General features: G+C 41.9%; 9 protein-coding genes across 9 annotated transcripts; 4 read left to right on the top strand and 5 right to left on the bottom strand. All coding sequences in view use genetic code 12, as the record gives it.

The window, feature by feature from the left end:
- Positions 1-1,064: 1,064 nt before the first annotated feature.
- Positions 1,065-2,279, bottom strand: KGF57_000152 (uncharacterized protein; the record flags this gene model as incomplete). Its single annotated transcript, XM_051750734.1, has 1 exon — positions 1,065-2,279. One exon carries the CDS (start codon positions 2,277-2,279, stop codon positions 1,065-1,067), a length of 1,215 nt encoding a protein of 404 aa, XP_051611337.1.
- A 1,134-nt stretch (positions 2,280-3,413) lies between these two features.
- Positions 3,414-7,006, top strand: KGF57_000151 (DEAH-box ATP-dependent RNA helicase; the record flags this gene model as incomplete). Its single annotated transcript, XM_051750723.1, has 2 exons — positions 3,414-5,645; positions 5,879-7,006. The coding sequence occupies 2 exons, from the start codon at positions 3,414-3,416 to the stop codon at positions 7,004-7,006; spliced, it is 3,360 nt and encodes a 1,119-aa protein (XP_051611336.1).
- A 13-nt stretch (positions 7,007-7,019) lies between these two features.
- On the bottom strand, positions 7,020-8,807 carry KGF57_000150 (phosphatidate phosphatase; the record flags this gene model as incomplete). The annotated part of the gene is made up of 1 exon (XM_051750712.1): positions 7,020-8,807. One exon carries the CDS (start codon positions 8,805-8,807, stop codon positions 7,020-7,022), a length of 1,788 nt encoding a protein of 595 aa, XP_051611335.1.
- Positions 8,808-9,032: 225 nt separating this feature from the next.
- BZZ1 (Bzz1p) lies at positions 9,033-10,850 on the top strand (the record flags this gene model as incomplete). Its single annotated transcript, XM_051750700.1, has 1 exon — positions 9,033-10,850. One exon carries the CDS (start codon positions 9,033-9,035, stop codon positions 10,848-10,850), a length of 1,818 nt encoding a protein of 605 aa, XP_051611334.1.
- A 110-nt stretch (positions 10,851-10,960) lies between these two features.
- On the bottom strand, positions 10,961-11,521 carry RPS7A (40S ribosomal protein eS7; the record flags this gene model as incomplete). Its single annotated transcript, XM_051750689.1, has 1 exon — positions 10,961-11,521. One exon carries the CDS (start codon positions 11,519-11,521, stop codon positions 10,961-10,963), a length of 561 nt encoding a protein of 186 aa, XP_051611333.1.
- A 516-nt stretch (positions 11,522-12,037) lies between these two features.
- RKI1 (ribose-5-phosphate isomerase) lies at positions 12,038-12,754 on the top strand (the record flags this gene model as incomplete). Its single annotated transcript, XM_051750678.1, has 1 exon — positions 12,038-12,754. The coding sequence occupies one exon, from the start codon at positions 12,038-12,040 to the stop codon at positions 12,752-12,754; it is 717 nt and encodes a 238-aa protein (XP_051611332.1).
- Positions 12,755-12,795: 41 nt separating this feature from the next.
- Positions 12,796-13,376, bottom strand: ARF3 (Arf3p; the record flags this gene model as incomplete). Its single annotated transcript, XM_051750667.1, has 2 exons — positions 12,796-13,302; positions 13,362-13,376. The coding sequence occupies 2 exons, from the start codon at positions 13,374-13,376 to the stop codon at positions 12,796-12,798; spliced, it is 522 nt and encodes a 173-aa protein (XP_051611331.1).
- Positions 13,377-16,008: 2,632 nt separating this feature from the next.
- FOX3 (Fox3p) lies at positions 16,009-17,208 on the top strand (the record flags this gene model as incomplete). Its single annotated transcript, XM_051750656.1, has 1 exon — positions 16,009-17,208. The coding sequence occupies one exon, from the start codon at positions 16,009-16,011 to the stop codon at positions 17,206-17,208; it is 1,200 nt and encodes a 399-aa protein (XP_051611330.1).
- Positions 17,209-17,360: 152 nt separating this feature from the next.
- CAS4 (Cas4p) lies at positions 17,361-24,170 on the bottom strand (the record flags this gene model as incomplete). Its single annotated transcript, XM_051750645.1, has 1 exon — positions 17,361-24,170. One exon carries the CDS (start codon positions 24,168-24,170, stop codon positions 17,361-17,363), a length of 6,810 nt encoding a protein of 2,269 aa, XP_051611329.1.
- Between the last annotated feature and the right edge of the window lie 144 nt (positions 24,171-24,314).

Genomic DNA, 24,314 nt, shown 5'->3' with positions numbered 1-24,314 from the left:
TGTTTTGAAATTGTGCCAGAATATAGTTAGTGTGCGTTATGAGCGTGTGTTTGTCAAAAAATAATTTCACTTGGTGGGGTTTGAGTTCTATTTTAACTTGCTGCGAAAAGATAATGGAAGCATAGGTAAAGTAGACGACTGTTGATGGCAGCATATACAAAGAGATGACTTGATCTAACTCAGTGGCTTCGTAGTACGATTCTTACGATTCTTCTTTCCTAACGGTAATTAGTGAATACGGCATGGCATTACTATGATGGCACAACTAAAGTGAATGTTACTCGATTGTTCCAGATTTACATCGACCCAGAAAATGCCGTACGGATAATACTTTTGGCTCAACAAAGAGAAAACTTAGTTCAAGGAAGAAGCTTATTTGTCTCTTTTTCACTTTGTTTTAGCACCAAAAACTTGGCAAAATTTAATGTAGAAAAAAAGCCATGAATTCATTGCAAAATTTTTAATTGTGCTACAAACTGCAAGCAATTCCTTTTATTACTTTTTTTTTGTAAAAGAAATGTTTTACTTTGGAATTGTGACTAGATCTGGTTGTGCAAAATACAACATATGCGAAGACGATGATGTCAAATCATGGCATCTGTGGGAAACGTAGACGGTATGCTGCATAACAACGTGAAGTACCTGACGCAAGTTGATTATCGTCATACACCATATACCTCAAATGGATTTATATTGCCTAATAGATATTCGGGAAACACATATGCCTTGCCGATTAAGGCTGGACTCAAATCCACAAATCTAGCCAGCATCCAAGGTGGTGTACGACCTTTACATTGTCTTGTAAAAATTTTCCACAAAATCTTTATCTAAATCTGGTCCTAATATAAAAGAATTTGAAAAATTTTCTCATTTATTTTTTTTCTTTTTTTTCTTTTTTTGCACCTACAATAAACTGCACAATTATGATGAGTTGTTTTTATTTTGTGGATCAGGACTGAGCAGGAAAAAGAGAGCAAGTGTGTGTATTTTGTATTTTGTATTTTGTATTTTGTATTTTGTATATGTACTTGTATATGTATATCTGTGTAAGCCATAAGCGGCTACTAGCTAATAAGTCTCTCCTCCAACGCTTCATCAATCAGTGTTCTCTCGTCATCAACTTCATCTTTCAACCAGCTTGGAATAACCCCCCATTTGTCAACCTCAATTACCCCATTGAACCATAACGTTCCAAACACCAACGTAGCAAACCCAACCATTTGTAGGAACTTAAACTCTTCCCATCGCATTACAACAACAGCAAACAACCACACAATCAATGTCCTGCATGTGTCAACTGTTGATCTCGCAGTGGCTGAGACCCGATGGGTGATGGACAACCCACAGAAATTGAAACTGGCAATAGATGCCATAATTAGTAACGACGTAACAAGGACAATTCTGTTGCCCAAAAGTTGTGAAAATGCTTCGACAATGTTGAATGGCGATTGAGCAAAATCTTCTGGTGATTCAACTGCTTTTGAAATGAAACTGGCCACCACCATAAACAAGACAATCGTAACAGCACCAAAGAAACCCTCAATGTAGACCAACTGCAATGGAATTACTGGCTGCTTGGCCAATATGTGCTCTTCAACAACAAACTGTACCCCTTGCAACGACGTAGCACCAATTATTAAAAGTATCCCAAACACAACCAACCCAGGGTTTACCGCACTACTCGATTCGTCCACCGACAACGAACGATGTGAGGTTGCCTTTGGCTTTGTCTGCGATCCACTAAGCCCCACGATCCCTACACCCAATGTGATAACCAACAACGCAATCCAATGCAACTTTGAGATCCTCCTATTGAGGAAAATCACCGACAACACCGCCACAAACAACACAACTGACCCACGAGTCATTTGGTAGATTGAAACAGGGACGTAAATGAGACCGATATTGAGCAACGTCGTACAACTCAAGTCACAAATTGCCGGGATCGCCAATTTCCAATGCTTGAAAATGGAAACAACACTTCCTCCTACTTCTTCTTCTTCTTCTTCTTCTGCAGTAGTGCTTCTACCTCGGTCGTCATCTAGTTGAATATACAGTGTCGAGTAGTACCATCTGTATCCCAAATACACGAAAAACATCGACCATTCACCTAAAAACATTTGTAGGGTTTGAATGCCTGGCTGGTTGAAAAACTGCGGGTTTTCATCCTCACTGTTGCAATGTCGCACACATTGGTTGTCTTGGTATTTCGTAAGGAGCGAGTTGGCTGCTCCTGTAAATAGAGTTCCGATTACGATGAGTATGAGACTAGCGTCCATGTTGGTTGAGGTGTGGACGTGGATTTGAGGACGTATATGGAGAGGTTGGTTTTATACCTAAATTTTTTATTTATTTATTTTTTTTTATTTTTTTTTCGTCGTGATTCAGATTTGTGGAGATGCTGTAGGTCAGCATTGTGGGGGTATAGAGTAGAGTGGGTTCTGGGTGAGAAGCTAGGTTGTGTTGAGGACTTGGCAAGGTAAAGCTGTAAATTCATGGTGTAAAGAATTTATTCAGATAATTCAGCTGCAGAATGAGTAAGCATCACATCCATGGAGCTGAAAGATGTCTCTGCAACTAAACATGTTTTGTTTCGGCATATCGAAGTTGCAAAAAAAAAAAAAACATACAATTACACCTTTTCTTTCCACACCACAACATCTCGTCTTTTGCTAATGAACTCATCTGTTCAACCTATAAACCGTCAATTAAATCAGGTAGCCGTGTCCCCTACTCCAGTTATTTCTTCTACCATCACCACCAATCGCAAAGTCGCACCCTCGTTGTCCGTAGTGAACAACAACTTTTACCACAAGAACATCCCCCGGGATAAAAACGTGGTTGCTATACATGAAACACTCCACAAATCAAGTACATTACTCGTTGTCAGTATCTATTGCTTTCTTCGCAACTTGAATGAACTGAAACAGTCAACTGCAGAGAAAGTAGAGTTGTTCTCGTCATTCTACTTGGACCAGTTCACAATGCTCCCATTCACAGGAGAGATGGAACTCACAAGGGACGAGTTTGAGCTTGTCATTAGCTTATTTGAGGATTTTTTCACCGACTACAACTTCATCACTTTGAGTCAAATGTGTATCAAGAATAGAAGTAAGTTGCAACAAGGGATTCACGAGTGGTTTAAAACTAGAGGAGTGGTTATGGAACCAAACCAAGATTTCGCGAGGGAAGTGATCAGCGCCACGTTGAATGACTGGTTTCTGCGATTGCAGAGATAAATAGATAGATAGATAGATACGAGGATTTAGCTAAGTAGTGTGAATAACATGGTGGAAAGGTTGTTGTGAGATTTTTTTTCTTTTTTCTTTTTTTCTTTTGCTTTTTAGATCTCTCTCTCTCTCTCTGCGATGCCTTCAAACTTCTTCTTCCATCGTTAAGTTCCAACTCGTATCATGACTGAAAGATCTACCAAGAGACAGAAAGTAGCATCAGCAGTTGCTTCTGCTGATGTAAACGACGACTCACAAGCTGAGAAAGTCGCCGAGGCAGCTGAACAATCCCTTCATGATCATCCTCACCCGCAGGAAAATATCAAGTTGATACATCACGACAACGGCGAATTCAAAGGACTTGTACGTCATCAAACCACAGCTCAGGATGCAGAAAAGCTCGAGGATGGGCCAATCAATCCGTTCACTGGTGAGCAATTTTCCGATTCATATTTCAAGATCCTTAAGGTGCGTCGTGATTTGCCAGTACATGCTCAAAGAGAAGAGTTTCTCAAGACTTTCCATTCAACGCAGATTATGGTGTTTGTGGGTGAGACAGGGTCTGGTAAAACGACTCAGATCCCTCAGTTTGTGCTTTATGACGAAATGCCCCATTTGACTGGAAAGCAAGTTGCGTGTACACAACCGAGAAGAGTGGCGGCAATGTCGGTTGCCCTGAGAGTGGCTGATGAGATGGATGTGAAACTTGGTGCTGAAGTTGGGTACAGTATACGTTTTGAGAATAAGACGAGCCCCAAAACCATTCTCAAGTACATGACTGATGGTATGTTGTTGAGGGAGGCTATGGAGGATCATGATTTGAGCAAGTATTCGTGTATTATTCTCGATGAGGCGCATGAGAGAACGTTGGCTACTGATATTTTGATGGGATTGTTGAAACAGGTTACTGTTAGGAGACCAGATTTGAAATTGATCATTATGTCGGCAACGTTGGATGCAGAAAAGTTTCAAAGCTATTTTCATAATGCGCCATTGATGGCGGTTGCTGGTAGAACCCATCCTGTTGATATTTACTACACGCCTGAGTTTCAGCAAGATTATCTAGATTCAGCAATACGTACTGTCTTGCAGATTCATGCCACCGAAGATGAAGGTGATGTGTTGTTGTTTTTAACTGGTGAGGAGGAGATTGAGGAAGCTTGCCGAAAAATCCAATTCGAAGGGGATGACTTGATTAGGGAACAAGGATGCGGTCCATTGAAAGTGTACCCCTTGTACGGGTCGTTGCCACCAAATCAACAACAACGTATCTTTGAGCCAGCACCAGTAAATCCAGTCCCTGGTGGTCGTCCTGGAAGAAAAGTTATTGTGTCGACAAACATTGCCGAAACTTCATTAACCATTGATGGTATTGTTTATGTGGTTGATCCCGGGTTTTCCAAGCAAAAAGTGTACAACCCGAGAGTACGTGTTGAGTCGTTGCTTGTGTCTCCCATCTCAAAGGCAAGCGCACAGCAAAGAGCCGGTAGAGCTGGTCGTACTAGACCAGGTAAATGTTTCAGACTATACACGGAGGAAGCGTTCCAAAAGGAATTGATTCAGCAGTCGTATCCTGAAATTCTACGCTCCAACTTGTCTTCAACCGTGTTGGAGTTGAAAAAGTTGGGGATTGATGATTTGGTTCATTTTGACTTTATGGATCCACCAGCCCCAGAAACCATGATGCGTGCATTGGAAGAGTTGAATTATTTACAATGTCTTTCGGATGAAGGTGAATTAACTGCATTGGGAAGATTGGCGTCCAATTTCCCTCTTGATCCTATGCTTGCTGTCATGTTGATTGGTTCGCCAGCTTACAAATGTTCAGAAGAGATCTTGACCATCGTGGCAATGTTGAATGTACCCACTGTATTTGTACGCCCTTTATCTGCTCGTCAACAAGCCGATGAAGCGAAGATGTCATTTGCCGAATTTGATGGTGATCATTTGACATTGATCAATGTTTATGAAGCTTTTGAGGCTCAACAACTGGAGGTGCATAGATGGTGTCGTGACCATTTCCTTAGTTATCGCTCACTTGTCACTGCACGTAATGTTCGGTCGCAATTGCTGCGAATGATGGAGAGGTACGATTTGGAATTGGTGACGCAGTATGGTGAAATTGATGAGCCTCAATATTGGCAAAACATTAAAAAGGCTCTCGTTGGTGGGTTCTTTATGCAAGTGGCCAAGAAAAAAAGTGGTGGTTCCAAAGGGTACCTTACAGTGAAAGATAACCAGGATGTTTTGATCCATCCAAGTACAGTGGTGTCCAACCCTGGTGAATGGGTTATTTACAATGAGTTTGTGTTGACGAGTAAAAACTATATCAGAACAGTCACCAATGTGCAGCCAGAGTGGCTAGTGGATATAGCTCCAAAGTACTACAACTTGGACCATTTTGCGAAGGGGGACGTGAGGTTGAGCTTAGAGAGGGTAATAGCTAGGAGGTAGATACATAGATAATAGAATTGACCTTGCGTAGTAGACGTCTATTTGTAGATGGTGGTGACGGTACGCTCTCTCTCTTTTTTGGATGCAAAAAAATGGCGCCGAACCTCGTCTCCTCTGTGAGTTGCTCAAGATGAACAAGAAAAAAAAAAAAAAATTTCATTGCAATCATCATCATCATCATCAGTTGTCACAAGACTATAAACTCAGAAGACACTTTGACTTACAATATGCCACCAAAGAAGAAGCAACAGCCATCCGATAAGAACAAAGCTAAGGCCAAGGCCAAGGCTGCCGAAGATAAAACCTTTGGTATGAAGAACAAAAACAAGTCGAAAAAAGTGCAACAGCAAATCAATCAATTACAAGCAGGTATTGATGGAGGAGCAGCCAAAAGGAAAGAGGCTGAAGCTAAGAGGAAGGCTGAGGAAAAGAAAGCAGCAGAGGAAGCCAAGAAGGAGGCGGCCAAGCTTTTTGGTATACAACAGCAAAAAGTGCCCTTTGGAGTCGATCCCAAATCTATATTGTGTGAATTTTTCAGACAAGGCGTTTGCACTAAAGGAAACAAGTGTAAGTTTAGTCATGATCTAAATGTTGGCAGGAAGGATGTCAAGAAGGATTTGTATACTGATGTCAGGGAGGAGAAGGAACAGGATACAATGGATAAGTGGGATGAGGAGAAGTTGCGTAGTGTCATTCTTTCAAAACATGGTAACCCCAAAACCACAACCGATAAAGTCTGCAAGTATTTCATAGATGCAGTTGAAAACGGTAAATATGGCTGGTTCTGGGTGTGTCCGAATGGAGGTAACGAATGTAAATATAAGCACTCGTTGCCACCGGGGTTCGTATTAAAGACAAAGGAGCAAAAGAAGTTGGAGAAACTAGCGGCGGAAAGTGCACCAAAGATTACATTAGAGGAGTTTTTAGAATTGGAGAGAAGCAAGCTAGACAAGAGCACATTTACGCCTATTACGGCCGAGTCATTTAAAAAATGGAAAGCGGAACAGAAACTGAAAAAGGAGGACCAAAAGAAGGAGGAGGAGAAGAGGAGTGGGAAGAAACCCCAGACTGGAAGGCAAGTCATATTGGAAAAGTTCTCCGACAAGTATTACACGGAAGAAGATGATGGTGGAGAAACTTGGGACTTGTCTCAATTCAAGTCTGACCTTCCTGATGATAATTCGAATATAAAGGATTATGGAGATGGGTCCAACGTGCAGGAATATTATCAGGATGAAGGAAACAAAGAGGGAAAGGAGGATGCAAATGGGGTGGCTGTCGCCAATGGGGAAGCCAATGGGGAAGTTAATGGAAGTACTTGATTATAGATTACCCTTATTTAACACGCACATCTTCGTCCAACTTGCTGCAAGTGCTCTTGAAAAATTCATCATCTGTATCTATAAATATATGGATTTGGGTATTTGTGTTTCTCAAGGCAGTTATTGCTGTAGTGACTCTTTGTATCCACTCTGCCCCCTTTTTATCTCTTTCTTCAAGTTCCAAGAACCCGGGTGAGTCGTAGATGCTGCTTGGCCCGTAATCGTATCCGTTTCTCAGAGCTGGTCTGGAACGTCTTGGAGGTAATGGTGGTCTATACTCATCAATCATCAGATTACCGTCTGAGGAAACATTAGATGATGGAGGGATGGGTGGAGAGGCGTTTTGAAAAGATGGCGCATCGAGAGATATCTCATTTGCAGGTTGTTTGTTCAAAGGTGGCTCTGATCCGTCAGATGACCGCAGAATGGACCTGCTATGTAGACTTTCCGGTTTTTTCGGCTTCATTGGTGGTTTCTTTTTAGGAGTGGCGGGAACTGGCGAATCCGACAAATCAATCAAATCAGCATCTTGGGCATCATGAATGGATTCACTTTCTTTAAGTGATACTTCTGTCTTTCTTTTCGCCAATAGTCGCAACAACTCTTTTAAAATACGACGGTCATCTTCCACTGATAATGAGTTCTCAACGTATCGGATATATATCGCCAACACTCTATTGGGATAACTGATTGCCAAATCCACGTATGCTTCCAAGTCATACTCCCCTGAGTCCCCAATGCAAACGAACTTCTTCTCGGGAAAGTCTTTTAGGATCTTGTGCAACATTGTTTTTTTCCTGGACAGCGAGGGCTCTAGTAATGAAGATATCATGCTGCCCAAATACCGTTTCAAATGTATTGAACCTTTGGGCAATCCCGCGAGATTGAAATATTCTGATATTGATGGAAATAGTTGCCACGGTGAATTGGAAACGTAAAAAAAACTGACGTCTCGGCGTTTACTAAGATCCATGTACCATTTCACAATGGAAGGGATTTTCCACGCTTGGAAATCTTGCAATAATAAATTTCGAAGTAAAAGACGTTTGTCACCAACAACACCTGTAAGTTTGACAGTGTCGTCAATGTCGCTGATGACTCCTAACCCACTCTCGGGAACAATCATGATATCCTGCGCTGCGAAAATTGTTTCAGTCACTGTGGATGAAGCAAAGATGACTGACGGTTTGTAGCTGACCTCTACGGTGATGTGGAAATAACCGTATCCATCAGTCATCACCCTCTTTTGCGCAACTTCCTCCTCGTCTTTGCTTTCGGAACCAATTGTGATTTTGATTTCGGAATTCGGTATCGATTTAGCGAAAAAGTCCGCAAGTCGTTCATTGATTATTGCATCGGAGTTGGGAGATCCTGGAGACGAGCTGGCACTTTGGTTTGACGACACTGAATGAATTGATTCGTTATCTGAATCGCTTTCCTTCTGATGTACTTGATGGGTTGGGAGATACGCATCTTGAAGCTCTGGGTCTTCTCGTTTCATCAATTGCTTGATAACGGACATCATGACTCTATTCTTTCTATTCATTGCTCCCGGAGCCGACATCCATCCAGAAACGTCAACAAAGTACTTGTTATCTAGTCGTCTCGTGTATGTGGGGTACAATTTGATCCGCGTATCTTTGGGAAGTATGACCTTGCCGTCTTCATCGTACACTTCTCTTGGGTTTGTGAATGCCTTTGACGCACCTGAAGCAAGCGATGTGACCGACCCAGTAATTTTGGGGATGTAATTGTCCCTAGTGCTCTTTGCAAGTCCTATTAATCGTTGCCTTCTGGACATGGGATTGTTTTCCATCAGGTTGTGGTGGCGGCTTCTTGCAAGTGGTTACTCTCTGAGCTGGTATGGGCCGACAANGGGGGGGGGGGGGGGGGGGCGATATAACCAAGAGTGTAGATGCGGATGTAGGATTGTGTATTTGATAATAGCGAGATTAAATTTTTGGATTCACCCTCACCCAAAACCGTCAATATTTCACCTTTACAGTACAAACTCTCCAGAGGAATCATGTCACTAGATCAATTGTCCATAGGGAACGATTTGAAAGACTCGTATAAAGTCACCTCGACATGGATCAAAAACGGCATCAACTTTTTAAGTGATGTTGATGAGTTTTACCGTGAACGAGCGGTTATTGAAAAGGAGTACTCCACCAAGTTAAAAGAGTTGACAAAGAGATTTTTTGAAAAAAAGGCAAAGATATCTTCGAACTTGTCAGTGGGTGATGAACCTCAAGTTACACCGGGGTCATTAGAAAGTGCATCGCTAGTTCTTTGGAATGATGTGTTGACGCAAACAGAGGCCATTGCCGACGAAAAGGCAAGTTTTAGTCGTGAGTTGCAGATAAAGATTGGTGACAACTTTGTCAGTTTGAAAGGGAAATGTGACCGAATTGAGAGGCAAATTGCGCAGATTAATGAGTATTTAATCACTGAAAAGAAAAGTGTTGAGGATGAAGTTGCCAGAGCCAAGAAGCATTACGATTCATTATGTCAGGCAACGGAAACGGCAAGAGATAAGAATCAGAAGTCGCCTAGTGAAAAGCATGCACGGAAGTTGGCTGATAGAGAAGTTGAAATGAATAATGGGAAGAATGCATACTTGATCAAGATCAACGTGGCAAATCGATTAAAGGATAAGTATTATTACCAGGATGTGCCTGAGATGTTGGACTACTTACAAGAATTAAATGAGGATAGAGTAGCTTTGATGAATAAGATTTTGAAAAATGCAAACATTGTTGAGAGAAATTCATTGGACAAGGTAAAGGAGAAGTTGCATTTGATTGATGCCACTATTGATCAAAATAACCCGAAATTAGACGTGGCGATGTTCATCAAACACAACACGGTGGACTGGGCCGAGCCACAGGACTTTTATTTCGTCCCTTGTTCATTTTGGCACGATGATGAGAGCTTGGTGATAAAGGAGCCCGAGTTGACTGAGTTGAAAAAGCGTCTCAATATAGCCACCAATGAGTATGGCAAGTTTGAACAATCGAGTTTAGATATGAAACAGTCACTTGAGGAGAGCACCGCCAGGAGGAAGACAAATGAAAGTATCACGCTCAAGTTTGATTCAGGGTTACAAAATTCGCTAACCTTGTTGAGCAAGTTTATCAAAGAAGATACAAGCAGAGTCAAAAATGAGGTGGAGATTGAAATTATTCAGAATTTTGCCGGCGACAAGGATTTGAGCTATGTGGCTCCTATGCAGCATAAAAAGTCACGTTTCGGATTCCTCAAGGGTAAAAAGGAGAAGGCAGAGCCAACAAAGCAGGAGCATAGCGACGCTCAATCAGTTCACACAGTCAAATCGCATACTTCGATTTTACCTAGTGGTGTATTCAATCTTCGAAATAGGGGAACAAGCGGCTCTGGAGTCTCAAGTGGCTCCGGCTCAGGCTCTGGCTCAGGCTCTGGTCCTGGTCCCACTGCAAAAGCGTTATACGCATACGCCGCCACAAGTGCCGACGAGACAGGTATGCACCCTGGAGATGAGCTAAACGTAGTGGAGGAGGACGATGGATCAGGCTGGACAATGGTTTCCGGACCGCAAGGACAAGGATTGGTGCCAACTTCCTACATCGAGGTCAAATCAAAGAAACCACCACCACCGGTTGCACCAAAACGAGGTGCCAAAAGAGTACAGTACTTGGAAGCGCTATACGATTACACTGCTGATGGTGATGATGAGCTAAGTATACACGCTGGCGATCGAATAATATTAGTTGAAGACGATACAGACGGAAGCGGGTGGACTGAAGGAGAGCTAAATGGGGAAAAAGGTATGTTCCCAACTAGTTACGTAAAAAAAGTATCGTAAAGTTCAAAAAAAGTATTATCCTATATTATACACAAACACTTAATTTCATTCTCCCCTATATATGTAGTTTTCTTCACCTCTGTCTCAGTCTGCCTCTCTCTCTCCAACATTTAGTGAGTTTCACCTGGGATTTCGAAAACAACTTGTTTTCCAGTCAACTTGGTGTACAATTGTTGGAATGAGTCCAATTTGTAGTCAATGGCGGTGGAGTCCTTTGAGTCCAACAAAACCTTTTGGATCTTGTTACCACCAACCAAGTATCTTACTCTCTTTCCGGTGATTTCGGTTGGGAAAACCAAGTCCTCCAACAATTTGTCGTGAACGGCAGTCAATGTTCTTGATCTTGGTCTCTTTTGTTGTTTTCTAGCTTTTCTTGATGGTTTTGGCAAGATTCTTCTTTCAGCCAAAAAGACAACATGTCTGTCTGGAAACTTCTTTTCCAACTCTCTGGTCAATCTGGTTTGGATTCTTCTGTAACCGTTCAATGATGGTGGTGGGACGAAAATGGCAAGAGCCTTCTTTCCTCCATTGACATCGATTTCTCTAACGGATTTGAATTGTAATGGACGCAAGTCAGCTTTCAAGTCAGTGGTGGATTCCAAATCAAGGAAAGCTTGAGCGACTTTCAAGTCGAGTGGAGATGGAGACTCAGCAAGGATCTTTGATGCCATGATGATGGTGATGTCTATGGTTGTTCTGGTGTAGATAATACGGGAGATGTGAAATTTGGGAGAGTGTAGTCGATTTTAATTTTTCTATTTTTTTTCATTCGGTACAAAGTGTAGAGTCAGCTGCTCACGTGCGAGGTGACAAAGAGAGAGAGAGGAAAAAAATGTGTTGATAGGGCAAAGCCCTACACCATAATTCACACGTGAATATAGAGTGTAGTGTAGTGTAGTGTAGTGAATTGGATTGGATTAATGTTGCAGAGATGTCGTGAGGGGGTGGGTGATGGTGATGGTTTGTGGTGCTGATGACTGTATTAAAAGTAGATGATAGAAAGTACTGAACCAGTGATAGTTTGGTTATGCTACAGTGCTATAGTCCCGTGGTGCGATGATAGGCCGTGTATTGCAGCGCTACTACCCTCTCTGAGCCGCACAAATGATAATCGCCGAAAATAAATCCCACCCCCCACCCTTCGTGCATGTATGCTTCGCTTGCTACAACGCAGTCGTCTCCACACAATGTCCATTGAAACTGCCAAAAAATTGGCAGCATATAGAGCTGTTGATGAGAACTTACCACCGCATGCAAAAGTCATTGGCATTGGATCTGGGTCCACTGTTGTTTACGTTGCTGAACGTATAGGACAATTGCCCAATAAGGATGAGTTTGTATGTGTGTCGACTGGGTTTCAGTCAAAGGCGCTCATTATTGATAATGGGTTACATTTGGGCCAGATTGAGCAATATCCATCACTCGATATTGCTTTTGATGGTGCTGACGAGGTTGACGCAGACTTGAACTTGATTAAGGGTGGCGGGGCTTGTTTGTTTCAAGAGAAGTTGGTGGCCGCTGCTGCCAAGACATTGATTATTGTTGCTGATTATAGAAAGCAGTCCAAGAAGTTGGGAGAGCACTGGCATCAGGGTGTTCCTATCGAAGTTGTTCCTATTGCATTTACGAAATTGATTGGTGACATTACGAGGTTGGGTGCAAAGACTGTCAATTTGAGACAAGGAGGTAAAGCCAAGGCCGGACCGGTGATTACCGATAACAACAACTTCATCTTGGATGCTGATTTTGGTGAGATTGACAATCCCATTGAGTTGCATCAACAATTGAAGCAACTTGTTGGTGTTGTTGAGACGGGGATCTTTTCCGCCATTGCTGAGAAAGTGTATTTCGGTGAAGAGTCTGGGGAGGTTACTACATGGGCAAGGGATATAGAACAAAAGTAATGCTTAAAAAAACGTGGGTAACAAGGAAGTAGGGAGGAATTTTAATGCGACGAGATCCAATTGAGGGTTTCCACCAACCCGGTTCCATCTATCGCCACTGTAGGTATAACTGACCAAGTGTGGTTACCACTCAACTTGTTCAACTCAAACTTTTCAATTAAATCTTTTGGCTTAACCGCACCTTCAACATCTTGCTTGTTGGCCAACACCACAAGCAAACAGTTGTTCAACTCTTTATCGGTTATTATTCTGTACAATTCCTGTTTTGACTCTTCCAATCTCGACTTGTCACTCGAATCAACCACATAAATCAATGCATTAGTCCCCGTGAAATAGTGTCTCCACAAAGGTCTGATTCTCTCTTGTCCACCACAATCCCATACAGCAAACGAAACATTCTTGTGCTTGACAGTTTCAACATTGAACCCCACGGTGGGAACAGTCTTTGACGTTTTGCCAAGTTTCAACTTGTAAAGTATTGTTGTTTTTCCTGCATTGTCCAACCCGAGCATCAATATCCGCATATCTCGGTTTTTGAAAAGCTTAGACTGAAGCGCATGGAATGTTAGTATATGTAAATTATAGTATAAGCTTGCTGCGTACGTACCATTAACGAGCCCATCTTTGGATCTTTGTATATTTGCACGAGGGGGGAGGAGGAGGGGTGTGGGGGTCTGAGGTGTTAATTGGTGAATAGGCAAGGTTGGTTGGTAGGTTGGTAGGTTGGTTGGTTGATTTTTGTTGATTGAACGAAAAAGAATTTAGACGAAGACGGTAAACATTACACAAAAAAAACCAATACACAGAGATACGCGCGAGGGTTGGGTTACCCGAGGTAGTCTGAGGAAAGGAAAAGGGAAAAGGGAAAAGGGAGAGATGGAGATGGGCTACTACATGAAAGCGGCCAATAATGTGTATCTGTAATTTGCCTATGAACTCTTCACCAAGTATGAAATTGAGGCTTTGCGTTGTTTGTTGCAACTATTCCCCCCTCCTCCCCTCACCCTCACTGCAACTAGCTATCTTCCTTTCTCAACTTTTAGCAGTAGTACAGGCAGTTTTGGCTGAAATACAATGTTATCAACTGAAATAGCTCACTCTCAGTGTAATGATTTCGCAATTCAACAGAAACCTTATTATCCTTCTCTCCCACTTCGTACCTCTGTTCAATAGTTTCAATTTGGTCGCGCATGGATTTAAGAGTCCAATGAATTACGATACACCCAGATGGCATCGCCGTAGTAAATATTAGTTGATGTTCAATGACAGGCGAGTGTTCAATCAAAACCAAGGTAGCAGCTCCACCATTTGATACTTGCTTTTGGAAATTGTAAAGTAAGCTCACAAACTCTTCTCGCTAATGCATCGCTCGCTGAAAGTGTGCAAATTGTAAAGTATTGCAATGCTTGATGCGTCAAGTAAGGGATGCTTTGGGGAGTCTTGGGATTCTCTTCACTGCTATACGAAATTCCAAGCAGAACCAAGTTTGGGTAAATTTCATCAAGTTTGCAATCGGGAAAAACATAAATTCCGCCTTTAACAAGTGTAATAAATAGTTTGCGGAGTGAAAAGGTGTTGAACTCTATTGAAATCACGAATGCAAATTCTGGCTCATTTTCGAGAAACTCGGAACCAAGCCATGCGCTTCATAGCTTACGGTACCCCTTTCATCCGGGTAATGAATATACCCAGACTCAAACCGAAACGTAAGCGGCTGATAATATACCGCCTAGGAGCTGTGTTTATCGAGAGGCTTGTCGCCAATATTAGCGTTGTTGATATACGGAAGCAGTTTCAGCTCGGTTTTGGAATACCAAGGAAGAACCTTTTCAGAAGGTATATAGACGTCAATTGAGCAGCGGTAGTTTAATTCTCGAATCTGACTAACCAAATATTTGATGTTTTTGGAGTGTTCATGTATCGCCTGTAAATTGGAAGAGTATATTTGAACAGCAAAAACCGAAAACACTTTATAGCCTGATTTGGATCCATCTTTTTCAAGTTTAAGTTTCAAAAGTCTCTATAGAGATTATCGTCGCCCTGTTGGTACTGTAATTGTTCATGTGCTTAAAAAATGTGAAACCAGGAATTGGAAAAGTGATCTCATTCTTGCTTAATTTCAGGCTTAGTTTTAGATTGTGCATTATATCGTAAATATAAATGTAATGATATAGCTTGGTCTTGGCTGGATAGTATAACTTTGAATGAAGTGGAGCAAGTGCGAGGGTTTGATGTTGATTGAGGTTGCCAAGCACTGTTTCAATTACAACATCGGGTAATTGAACAAGCGATACCATTGTATGATGTGGAAGTGGGAAACGTGCTGAACCAAAGTGCAAAAAGAAGAAGAAGACTACAGTGAACTTGTCTTGGGGATTAGCTGTATTCCTCATCAATGATTTGCGCTTTTCCTAATGCGAAACTGATTCCTTTTTGGCTGCGAAATTAAATAAACTGAAAGATTGAATAATAGGCAACCGAAAACTGCTGAACAGATGGTTTGTAGTGCAGTCACAGTAGTAGATGATGTTAGTCAATTTTATCAAACCATAAAGTATACTTGGAAGATATAAACTCAAGAAGAAGGTATCTATATACAAACTTCTGAGTATAACGACAAGACATTGCATTAATTGTTGAACAAATACAATATGTCTACTAGTATGCAGTGCAACACTTCATGGAACAGGCAAGATTGTACAATATTGTTTAACCGTTTATGTGCTAGATAGGGTGGATTGTATCCTCAAAAGAAATGCTGTAGAGGAGAGGAAAGGAAACATGGAGTTAAAGTTTTGGTTAGTAATAGTTTATTGGCGATAAAAATAACAAAAAAAAGAAGAAAATAACCGCTGTCACATGACCTTCCTCTCATTTAAATTTTTATTTTTTTTTTGTTTTTCTCCACGCACCCCACATTTTCTCTCTTTCTTTCTCTGTCTTACTCTTACTCTTACTCTTACTCTTACTCTATGCTTTTTTTTTTTTTTTGTTTTTCGTTTCCCTCGGTTAATTAACAACAACCGGCGGATATAAAAAAAAATTTTAATTATAACAAATCATAAATCACAGACACACTTATTATACCCTTATAAACAAAAAGTTAATTGAAAGACAAAAAAAATAAATAAAAATCGCCCGCTTCAACTCCACTTTTCATTTCATTTTATTTCATTTTATTTCATTCATTCTTCTTTCTTTCTTTAGTTTAAACCTACAACAAACACTTACACATACACATACACATATTCACCATGTCTAACAAAGTTACTCAACAATCTCCAGATGACGTTGTTATCGTTGGAGCTTACAGATCTGCTTTAACAAAGGGTGGAAGAGGTAATTTCAAGGATGTCAGTTCCGACTACCTTTTGAACAAACTTGCTGTTGAATTCATCAAAAAGACCAAAGTTGACCCATCACTCGTTCAAGATGTTGTTATTGGTAATGTCTTGCGTCCTAGAGGTGGTGACTTTGAACACAGAGCAGCATTGTTGGCAGCTGGTCTTCCATACACTACCCCATTTGTCGCCATCAACAGGTTCTGTTCTTCTGGTTTGATTGCCATTTCTGAAGTTGCCAACAAGATCCGTCTTGGCGAGATTGACTGTGGTCTTGCTGGTGGTGTTGAGTCTATGTCGAAGGACTATGGTCCAAACGCCATCACCAAGTACGATCCAGCTATGGAAGACAATGAAGAAGTTCAAAAGTGTCAAATCCCAATGGGTATCACCAACGAAAACGTTTGTTCAAAGTTTGGTATCTCTCGTGAAGAGCAGGACAGATTTGCTGCATCTTCTTTCAACAAAGCTGAAAAGGCACAAAAGGAAGGAAAATTCAAGTCTGAGATCTTGCCTATTGAAGCTTTTGTTGAAGAGGAAGACGACGATGACAATGTCACCGAAAAAAAGATTATCGTTGATCAAGATGAAGGAATCCGTAATGGAGTCACTCCTGAAAAATTAGCCAAGATTAAACCAGCTTTCAAGAAGGATGGTTCAACTTCTGCCGGTAATGCTTCACAAGTTACCGATGGTGCCGCTTTAGTCTTGTTGATGAGACGTTCATTTGCTGAAAAGCACGGGTACGAAATCCTCGCCAAGTACTTGGGTACTTGGGTTGTTGGTGTCCCTCCAGAGATTATGGGAATTGGTCCTGCTGTCGCCATTCCAAAGGCTTTGAAAAAGACTGGTCTCAGTGTTGACGACATTTCCGTCTTTGAAATCAATGAAGCTTTTGCTGGTCAATGTTTGTACTCTATTCAATCGGTTGGAATTCCAGAGGAAAAGGTCAACTTGAATGGTGGTGCTATCGCTTTGGGTCACCCAATGGGTGCCACTGGTGCCCGTCAATACGCAACCATCTTGCCATTGTTGAAGAAAGGTGAGATTGGTTTGACCAGTATGTGTATTGGTACCGGTCAAGGTGCTGCTTCAATCATTGTTAGAGAATAGATATTTTAAAATATATATATATATATATATATAGCTTATGGTTTATAGTTTTGAGTAAATGAGTTGTCCTTATATTTCCATCTTTTGCCCCTACTTGTCTCTATCACTAGCTATAGCCAACTCTTTCAATTTTTTCTTTTTTTCTATCCCTTTTACTTGCCCCCTCTCCTCACACCACTCCCCCTCTTCAACAACTCATCCAACCGTGATGTAGTCTCACCAATGCTACTCTCAAAAAACCCTTCAAAGTCATCAAGCGCCTGCCACATATTGCTAAGCAGGGTCTTCTCTTCAACGGACACTGCATCTCCAGTATCCTCCACCGGGTACTCTTCTCTATGGAATTGAATCTCCTCCTCCTTTTCCTCAGTAGAGGCAACAACACAAGTGGAAAACACTGCATGAACATTGTTACGCGTACTGGCGGCAGTGACTGCCGGCATGGGGATAGACCAACCGTTATCTTGAGGTACTCCAAACAAGGACGTGGCAAGCTCTTTGTTCTTGAGGATATCTCTATCCATAATTGATCCTGAAATCTCATCCACCTCATCCAAAACTTCCAATGCATCGTCAGCATCTTCAGTCAAGAGTAAGCGCAACAATGGCGAAATCAAGTCAGCACCAAGTCCAAGAAACTCTTCCCTTTTGAAGTTGATGTAAGGGATGAGTGCCTTGAGAAAAAACAACACTTCCTTTCTAATAGCTGGGTTGCTAAGCATCTTGAGCAACGAAATCAAAATCATCACCTCATAATCAAAATACAAATCTCTCAAGGTAGCAACAACCTGCACTACAAAATCCTTTTTTGACCGAAACTTGTTCTTGCCCAACGAGGTCAAGATTTTGGCAAGTGGCGGTTTAGCCAAGTTGGCAATTGCAAGTGCAGTCTTTTCAACATCCGCTTCTTCATTGAGAAAAACCGGCATGTTGGCAATCAAGGCGGTAATCACTCGAGAGTCTCCCATGCCAACAATTTCAGAGTCCTTCAACACCAACAACTTGTTAATAAAGCTCAATGTCGGTTCCCATGACGTTGACGACCTCAATCCCACAGTAACAATCTGCTGCAATCCTTCGAATTTCCCCTCCCATTTTGGTGGGAATGTGGATATAAGGCAATTGATGGTATCCGTTGCATTCAAGTCAATTTTTGAAATGAATTTGTTCATTGTTGACAAAACTTCAACAAACTCTTGCTCATGGATCGTGCTCAAACAAGCAACACTTGACCAAAAATGTTGTGGGAAATCAATCAACATTTGCGAATCCAATTCAGCTGCAATCGCATTCAATGTCATCAATATCTGCATAGCGAATCCCTGGATATCGGTGGATTCATCAGATATGGTGTTTGACAAACGGTGGAACATTGCTTTCAAGATGCTCAAATCGAGGAATGAAATAAGGACCCTGAATATTTGGAAAGATCGACAAGCACTGTGTCTCACGGCACAAGTGGTACCCCAAGTCAAGGCAATTCTGCTCCAGTCATCTTGCAAAGTGGGCATCTTGAACACTTGAAGAACGTTTCTCACCAATGAAATCATATTGTTTGGCGTCCGTGCGCCCTTCTTGTCTAAGTCATCATACACCCACAAGCTCCTGATCCGATCTTTAGTTCTAATTTGTGATATAACGTCGCTTGGTCCACTCAATGCGTGAATCAATCGTATCAAAAGCTTTCCAGCGCTGTCTCTAACCAATACAAGATAATGGTCCAACAATGTGAAGGATACGTGCAACAACAACGGCAAACTCTCAATCACAAAGGAACACTTTTCCACCAAGTCGACTAAAAAAATGACTGATACCTGACCAAGGGAAAACGCAGCATCCTTGTCACTATGGAGTTGATACAAGTCAGCAACATAGGGGTAGGAACATGCTTCTTGAGGCTTTGCTGCAGGTGGAATCATCATCTTTGGTTGCAAATTAGCAATCAATTTCTTCAAGACATGGTACTTATCAGAATGTGAATCTGCTAAAATGTCCACCACTTGTCGTGCCTTATCGACAAGATACGCATTACGATGCTCAAGACAAGTGTTGACAATGTACTCAAATATGTAGTCGAAATTTTCCTTGCAGAGAGCGCGCCACATGGCCTCTGCCCCAAACTTTATCTCAATTTCAAATAAATTGTTCAACACCATGATCGACAGCTCACCTTCTAGCTTGACTGTTTGCAAGAAAGTAGTCATGATAATGGTGATGTTCTCTCTTGTTTCCAATGGCACATGGTTGTAGAATCGTGACAAATAGGAGATGCGGGTGTACAACCGGTCTCGCAGCGGATCTTGTGGTCTGTCCGGCAGCAGTTCACTAACAGCCCTTGCAATGCCTTGTAATCCCCTTCTTCTCCCAAGCCCATCTCCATACACATCCTCCTCAAATTCATCCAAACTAGCCCCACCCAACCGTTTCTGAAACTCACACAAAAGCTTGAATGCAGATTGTCTCACTTGACTGTATTGACTACCACACAAGAAACAAGCCAAAACAAACAATTCATCCGCAACATCATCCAGCTTATTTTTGGCTAAAAACGCATCAACAAAACTGCAGAAATAGACTGATCCGGTGCAAGATTGTTTAATCACCTCCTTCACCACTTCTTCGTGGTTGTAATTGTTTTGAAGTAAATTTGCCAATGCAACTTTCCCAATCTCTTGTCCATCCTCCAACAATGCGTGTATCCAATTCAACAACACTGGTATGTCAAATGAAACGTAAGCTACTCCGGCTCCGATATCAATCTCCTGAGTGATTTTCCCCAGACATAATATCGCCATGCAGCTCAATGCCGCCTGCTCCAACCGTTTCCTCTCAAATTCCAAAAGGGCAATTGCCGCCGGTGAATCCTTCACTTTCTGCTTGATGATGTTGTACCGCTCCTCAGTATCCCCATACCCACACCATTCACGAAGATAATTGAAACACGACATTCTCGCTTCAAAAGGTAACCAGAAATCCAATTTGTCACCTTGTAATCCCAGAAACACATTTTCCAAAAACTCACAAAAATATCGACGCAATCGTTGGAAATCAATATCCACTTGCACCGTGCTCAAGCTTAGAAACGATTTCGTATTCTTGACAACGGTTATCAAGTCTTCCACAATCGAATCATCCTCGTAAATCTCCTCCTTGTACTTTGCAGTCACATTCATCAATATGTGCACAATCTCTATCCTGAATCGATCTTCAGCAAAATTCCTCAGCTTGAACTCAAACGGCACATTTTCCAAAAACGTCTTGAATATATTGACATTGATATGGCTCAATCCCACAATAACCGCCTCCCTCACCATCATTTGTGGTGATTTGAGCAATGGCAAAACCATACGGAAAATCGACTTGGCGCTTGTGATTTTCTGATGTTGGATAAACATTTGCAATGACTTTTTTCTGCCATGGGTTGGCTGAGTGGGGAAGGATATTTTTTGCTCATTTGTGGTCGTTAATGTAATACAAGCAAACACCAAATACAATTTCCATTGGTTAACCAACACCTCAGGAGCCACTGAGGGGACCAGTCTTGAAAATAATGATGATGTGCTTGATTTGTAGTTTTCAGAATAGTCCAATACCAATTCATGCATTTGTACTAGAGAGACACAAACGATATCTCGACACATTGCTACTGGCATTGGACACTTGACGAATAAAATTTCGAGGATTTTAGGGTACAACCGTATCCACATTGTAGAGTCGATTCCATAATCTGATTCAGCAACCTTGATCAAGACATTCTTCTCATTCTTGAATCGAGTCAATCTTTGACGTTCAGGAAGACTCAATTCTTTCTTGAACGGTTTGATGATGTCGTGGAATTCAGTCCCTTCTAGAACATGAATAATTCGAGTACCAACATCAGCAGCAAACTTTGATGAGCTTCGAGAATGATTTCGTTGTGATGAGTTACGTGTATGGGTTTTGATGGACTCCTCCTCTGTGAGATTGTATATCGCTTGATCAAACTGATCAACGATACGTAACACCTTGATACCATAAGATCTAACTTGTGGGTCTTGTGAGCACAAAAAAAACAATCCGTTTCCCTCAATGCTTTCCACCAGGTTAATGATTGTCTTCCATTCCAATTCATCTCCTGGCTCTTCAATCTCCTCCTTCTCCTTAAACATTTGAAACCAAGTTTCGAGTAACTCCGTGTACAACTTCAACAAGTATAAAAAAGCCGGCGAGTTCAAGTAATTTGAATCATAAACCACGCTTGTCTTTTCCGACATTTGAAATGCAAATTTGGCATACATGTTCAACAACGATGTCGGGTTCTTCTTCATGCATAGCAGCTTCAATGCACGTACAGAAGCATCCTGTACTTTCCTACTTGAATGAACTGCGTTTCTAGTCAACAACTCTGCCAACTGCTTCAATGGCACATCAATGTATGGAGTAGTATCAATCAAATCAGCAAACAATTCCAAATGAACACTCTTGATTGATACTTTTTCACTGAAAAATGTAAACGACGACAGCGATTTGGGTTCCACCAAAGCAATTCCATACTGCTGATCAAGCAATTTCAAAAGCGAGCCAAACGTCCTGCTAAATTCTTCATGGAAAGCAGCGTTTGTGCTATTCTTTGCAACAAACCGAAAGGGAGCTACATATTGAGTGTAATTAGGTGAAGAAGCCAGTAAGGAAGTCAGTAAGGAAGCCAGTGCATGGGCCAGTACAAAAGCCGGCAGAGCTTCCTCTGCTATCCCTGGGAATGGGGGCTTTTCTTCTCGCTCAAACACCTTCAATACCCTCACATAAGACCTAGCCACAACCATTAGCTTCTCTGTTTGAAGATGTTCCAAAGTATGTCCTGCCTCACGTAGTAAGCGAAGCAATACATTCTCCAAGGTATAGTTGAGATGATTGTACCCGACAATTTGAATCATTTGTGATACAGCATCAACATTATCCACCATGAGCCAATGTTTTTTCCCCATGGGGAACAAGACCATCTTGAAAAATTCATCCAACCTCTTTATGGTTAAGTTGAGGGAGTCGGGAACACGATTAAAGTACACCCACAACAACCGACTGATGTACACCACAAATGCAGTTTTTTCATGTGCATCGGCTTTCGGCTTCAACTTGTATACATTTTGTTCAATGATGGCATACCACTTGGATGAGAATAGGTCCTTTCGCGACACGGACAAGGTTGCGGTAATCACATTCATCAAGTGGGACCAGCCACTTCCAAAAGAATGCGATTGCGATGCATTATTCTCGCACACTCTCCACGCATCAATCGCTTTGTTGTAGATTTTCTCAATCCCTTCATTCCATCCAGGGTCGTTGGCTTCTGCTGTCAAGTTGTTGGCCAAGGGTAGAATCAAGCTTGATATCGAGTCGCAATACGCGTAAAGAATTGCATCATTTGTAGTTCTTTCAAAAAATTTGGCAAGGATTTGAATAAACTCCTTGCTGTCTTCAAAAAGCTCAGGTGGGTAATGGTTCAACTTGATATAGTTCATACCTGAAATAAGAAGGTGCAATCTGGCCTCCTCCTGGTGGTTTATTCGTTGTGGCAATTTCTCCAAATCAAACACAAATCGATCACTGACACTAAGAAATCGTTTCTCCGACATCAACCCTAGCAACTGAGCCAACAATGTCCAATTTGCAGCACGGATTATCGACTGGCTAGTGCTTGCAGGATCGCTTGTTTTCAACTGATTGTAAACAATCTCCTCCAACTTGTCGCCAAGATCCTCGCCCATTATTTCATTAGGCGTTTGCTTGACAACTTCCATAAGCACACGGCACAAAATGTAAATCGAAACAAGAGACTTCTTTTCCGCATTGATTGCTGTTTGTTTAACGACATCAAGTTGTGAGTCCACTGCTTGCTTCAATTTGAGAAACTCTGGGTCTGAAGAAGTTGTGGAAGCAGACGACTGGTTTCGGCGATGAGTCTTTGACCTCATTAAACTGAGGGAGCGCTTTGGTTTCGGTGGCGGTGGTGTTGGTGCCAGCTGTTGCTGTTGCTGTTGTTGCTGTTGCTGCTGCTGTAACTCCTCTGGCTGAATCTTTTTAGCACCAACCAATGCCTTTTCCACTTCTTGTGCCGCATTTGACGCCACCTCACTCTTTGATTTCCTCCAAAACATGACACTGTCAATCACTGGCTTGGGTTTCCTCCTGGCTATGTAGCCCAACGACTCCACAATCTTGTCAAATTGAGGGTCGGCCCCCTCGGCAAATATGCCAAGCAACGAAGCTTCATCAGAATGGTCGAGAAACACATTCAATTTCCGTTCTGCGTATCGTACAAACTGGGTGAATATGATATGTAGAGTGTACTCTGCGGGAGCTTTGAAATCTGTTGCCAAATTCTTTCGCGATAGTCCTTCGTCCATGGTGAGTACATTCTGCAACGATGCTGAAGATAGCGGTGCCGGTAGTTGTGGTGATGGTTCAGTATGATCGTGCATCATCGACATGGGGGACGCTAGCAGTTGGTTCAATGATAATCGAGTGTATTGCGACTTAAGTGCGATTCTCGGAGTCTCTATAGGCCCCACTTGGTCATTAGCTTCGAATGAATGTAGATCTAATGATGCGTCCTGGCGTCCGTTAACTGGTGGCTCCTGTAGTTTGAATGTAGTTTTATGTTCATTGATATTGTTTGGTAAAAAGGATAATCCTGTGGCCAATGTTGGTGTATCGTAATCAACTTGTTGAGAGCGGATGTTGCCAAACGATAGCCCCGAGTCATTTTTAAAGTTTAGGCTGTCTATGTCAAACCCATCAATGCTGCTGCCTACTTCTTGCATCTCGGGCTCTTGATCGATGGATCTAGGTGGGACCGAGTTGGGGGAGGTTGTCGACCCCAAATACCCATTCTGCTCAGCTGAAGTAGCAGCGGCAACATCGGCTGTTCCAGATTGCTCTAGTTTCGGGATGTATATGGAATCCAAATCAGGTATCTCAATCATGGATTAAGCTTGTTTCTGGTGGGGGGGGAAAGGGTTTTTGCTTGGGAGATCTCTGGATGTTTTGAGTTAAAAAGATTTTCCTTTTACAATTTTCGCGTAGCTCAGAGAGAGTGCAATCACGCCACAGACCAGACCAGCCATAGA

Source organism: Candida theae, assembly GCF_024610275.1.
Source record: "Candida theae strain CBS 12239 chromosome Unknown scaffold20, whole genome shotgun sequence".
Lineage (NCBI taxonomy): Eukaryota > Fungi > Ascomycota > Pichiomycetes > Serinales > Debaryomycetaceae > Lodderomyces > Lodderomyces theae.
This window is presented reverse-complemented; position numbering and strand designations above follow the sequence as displayed.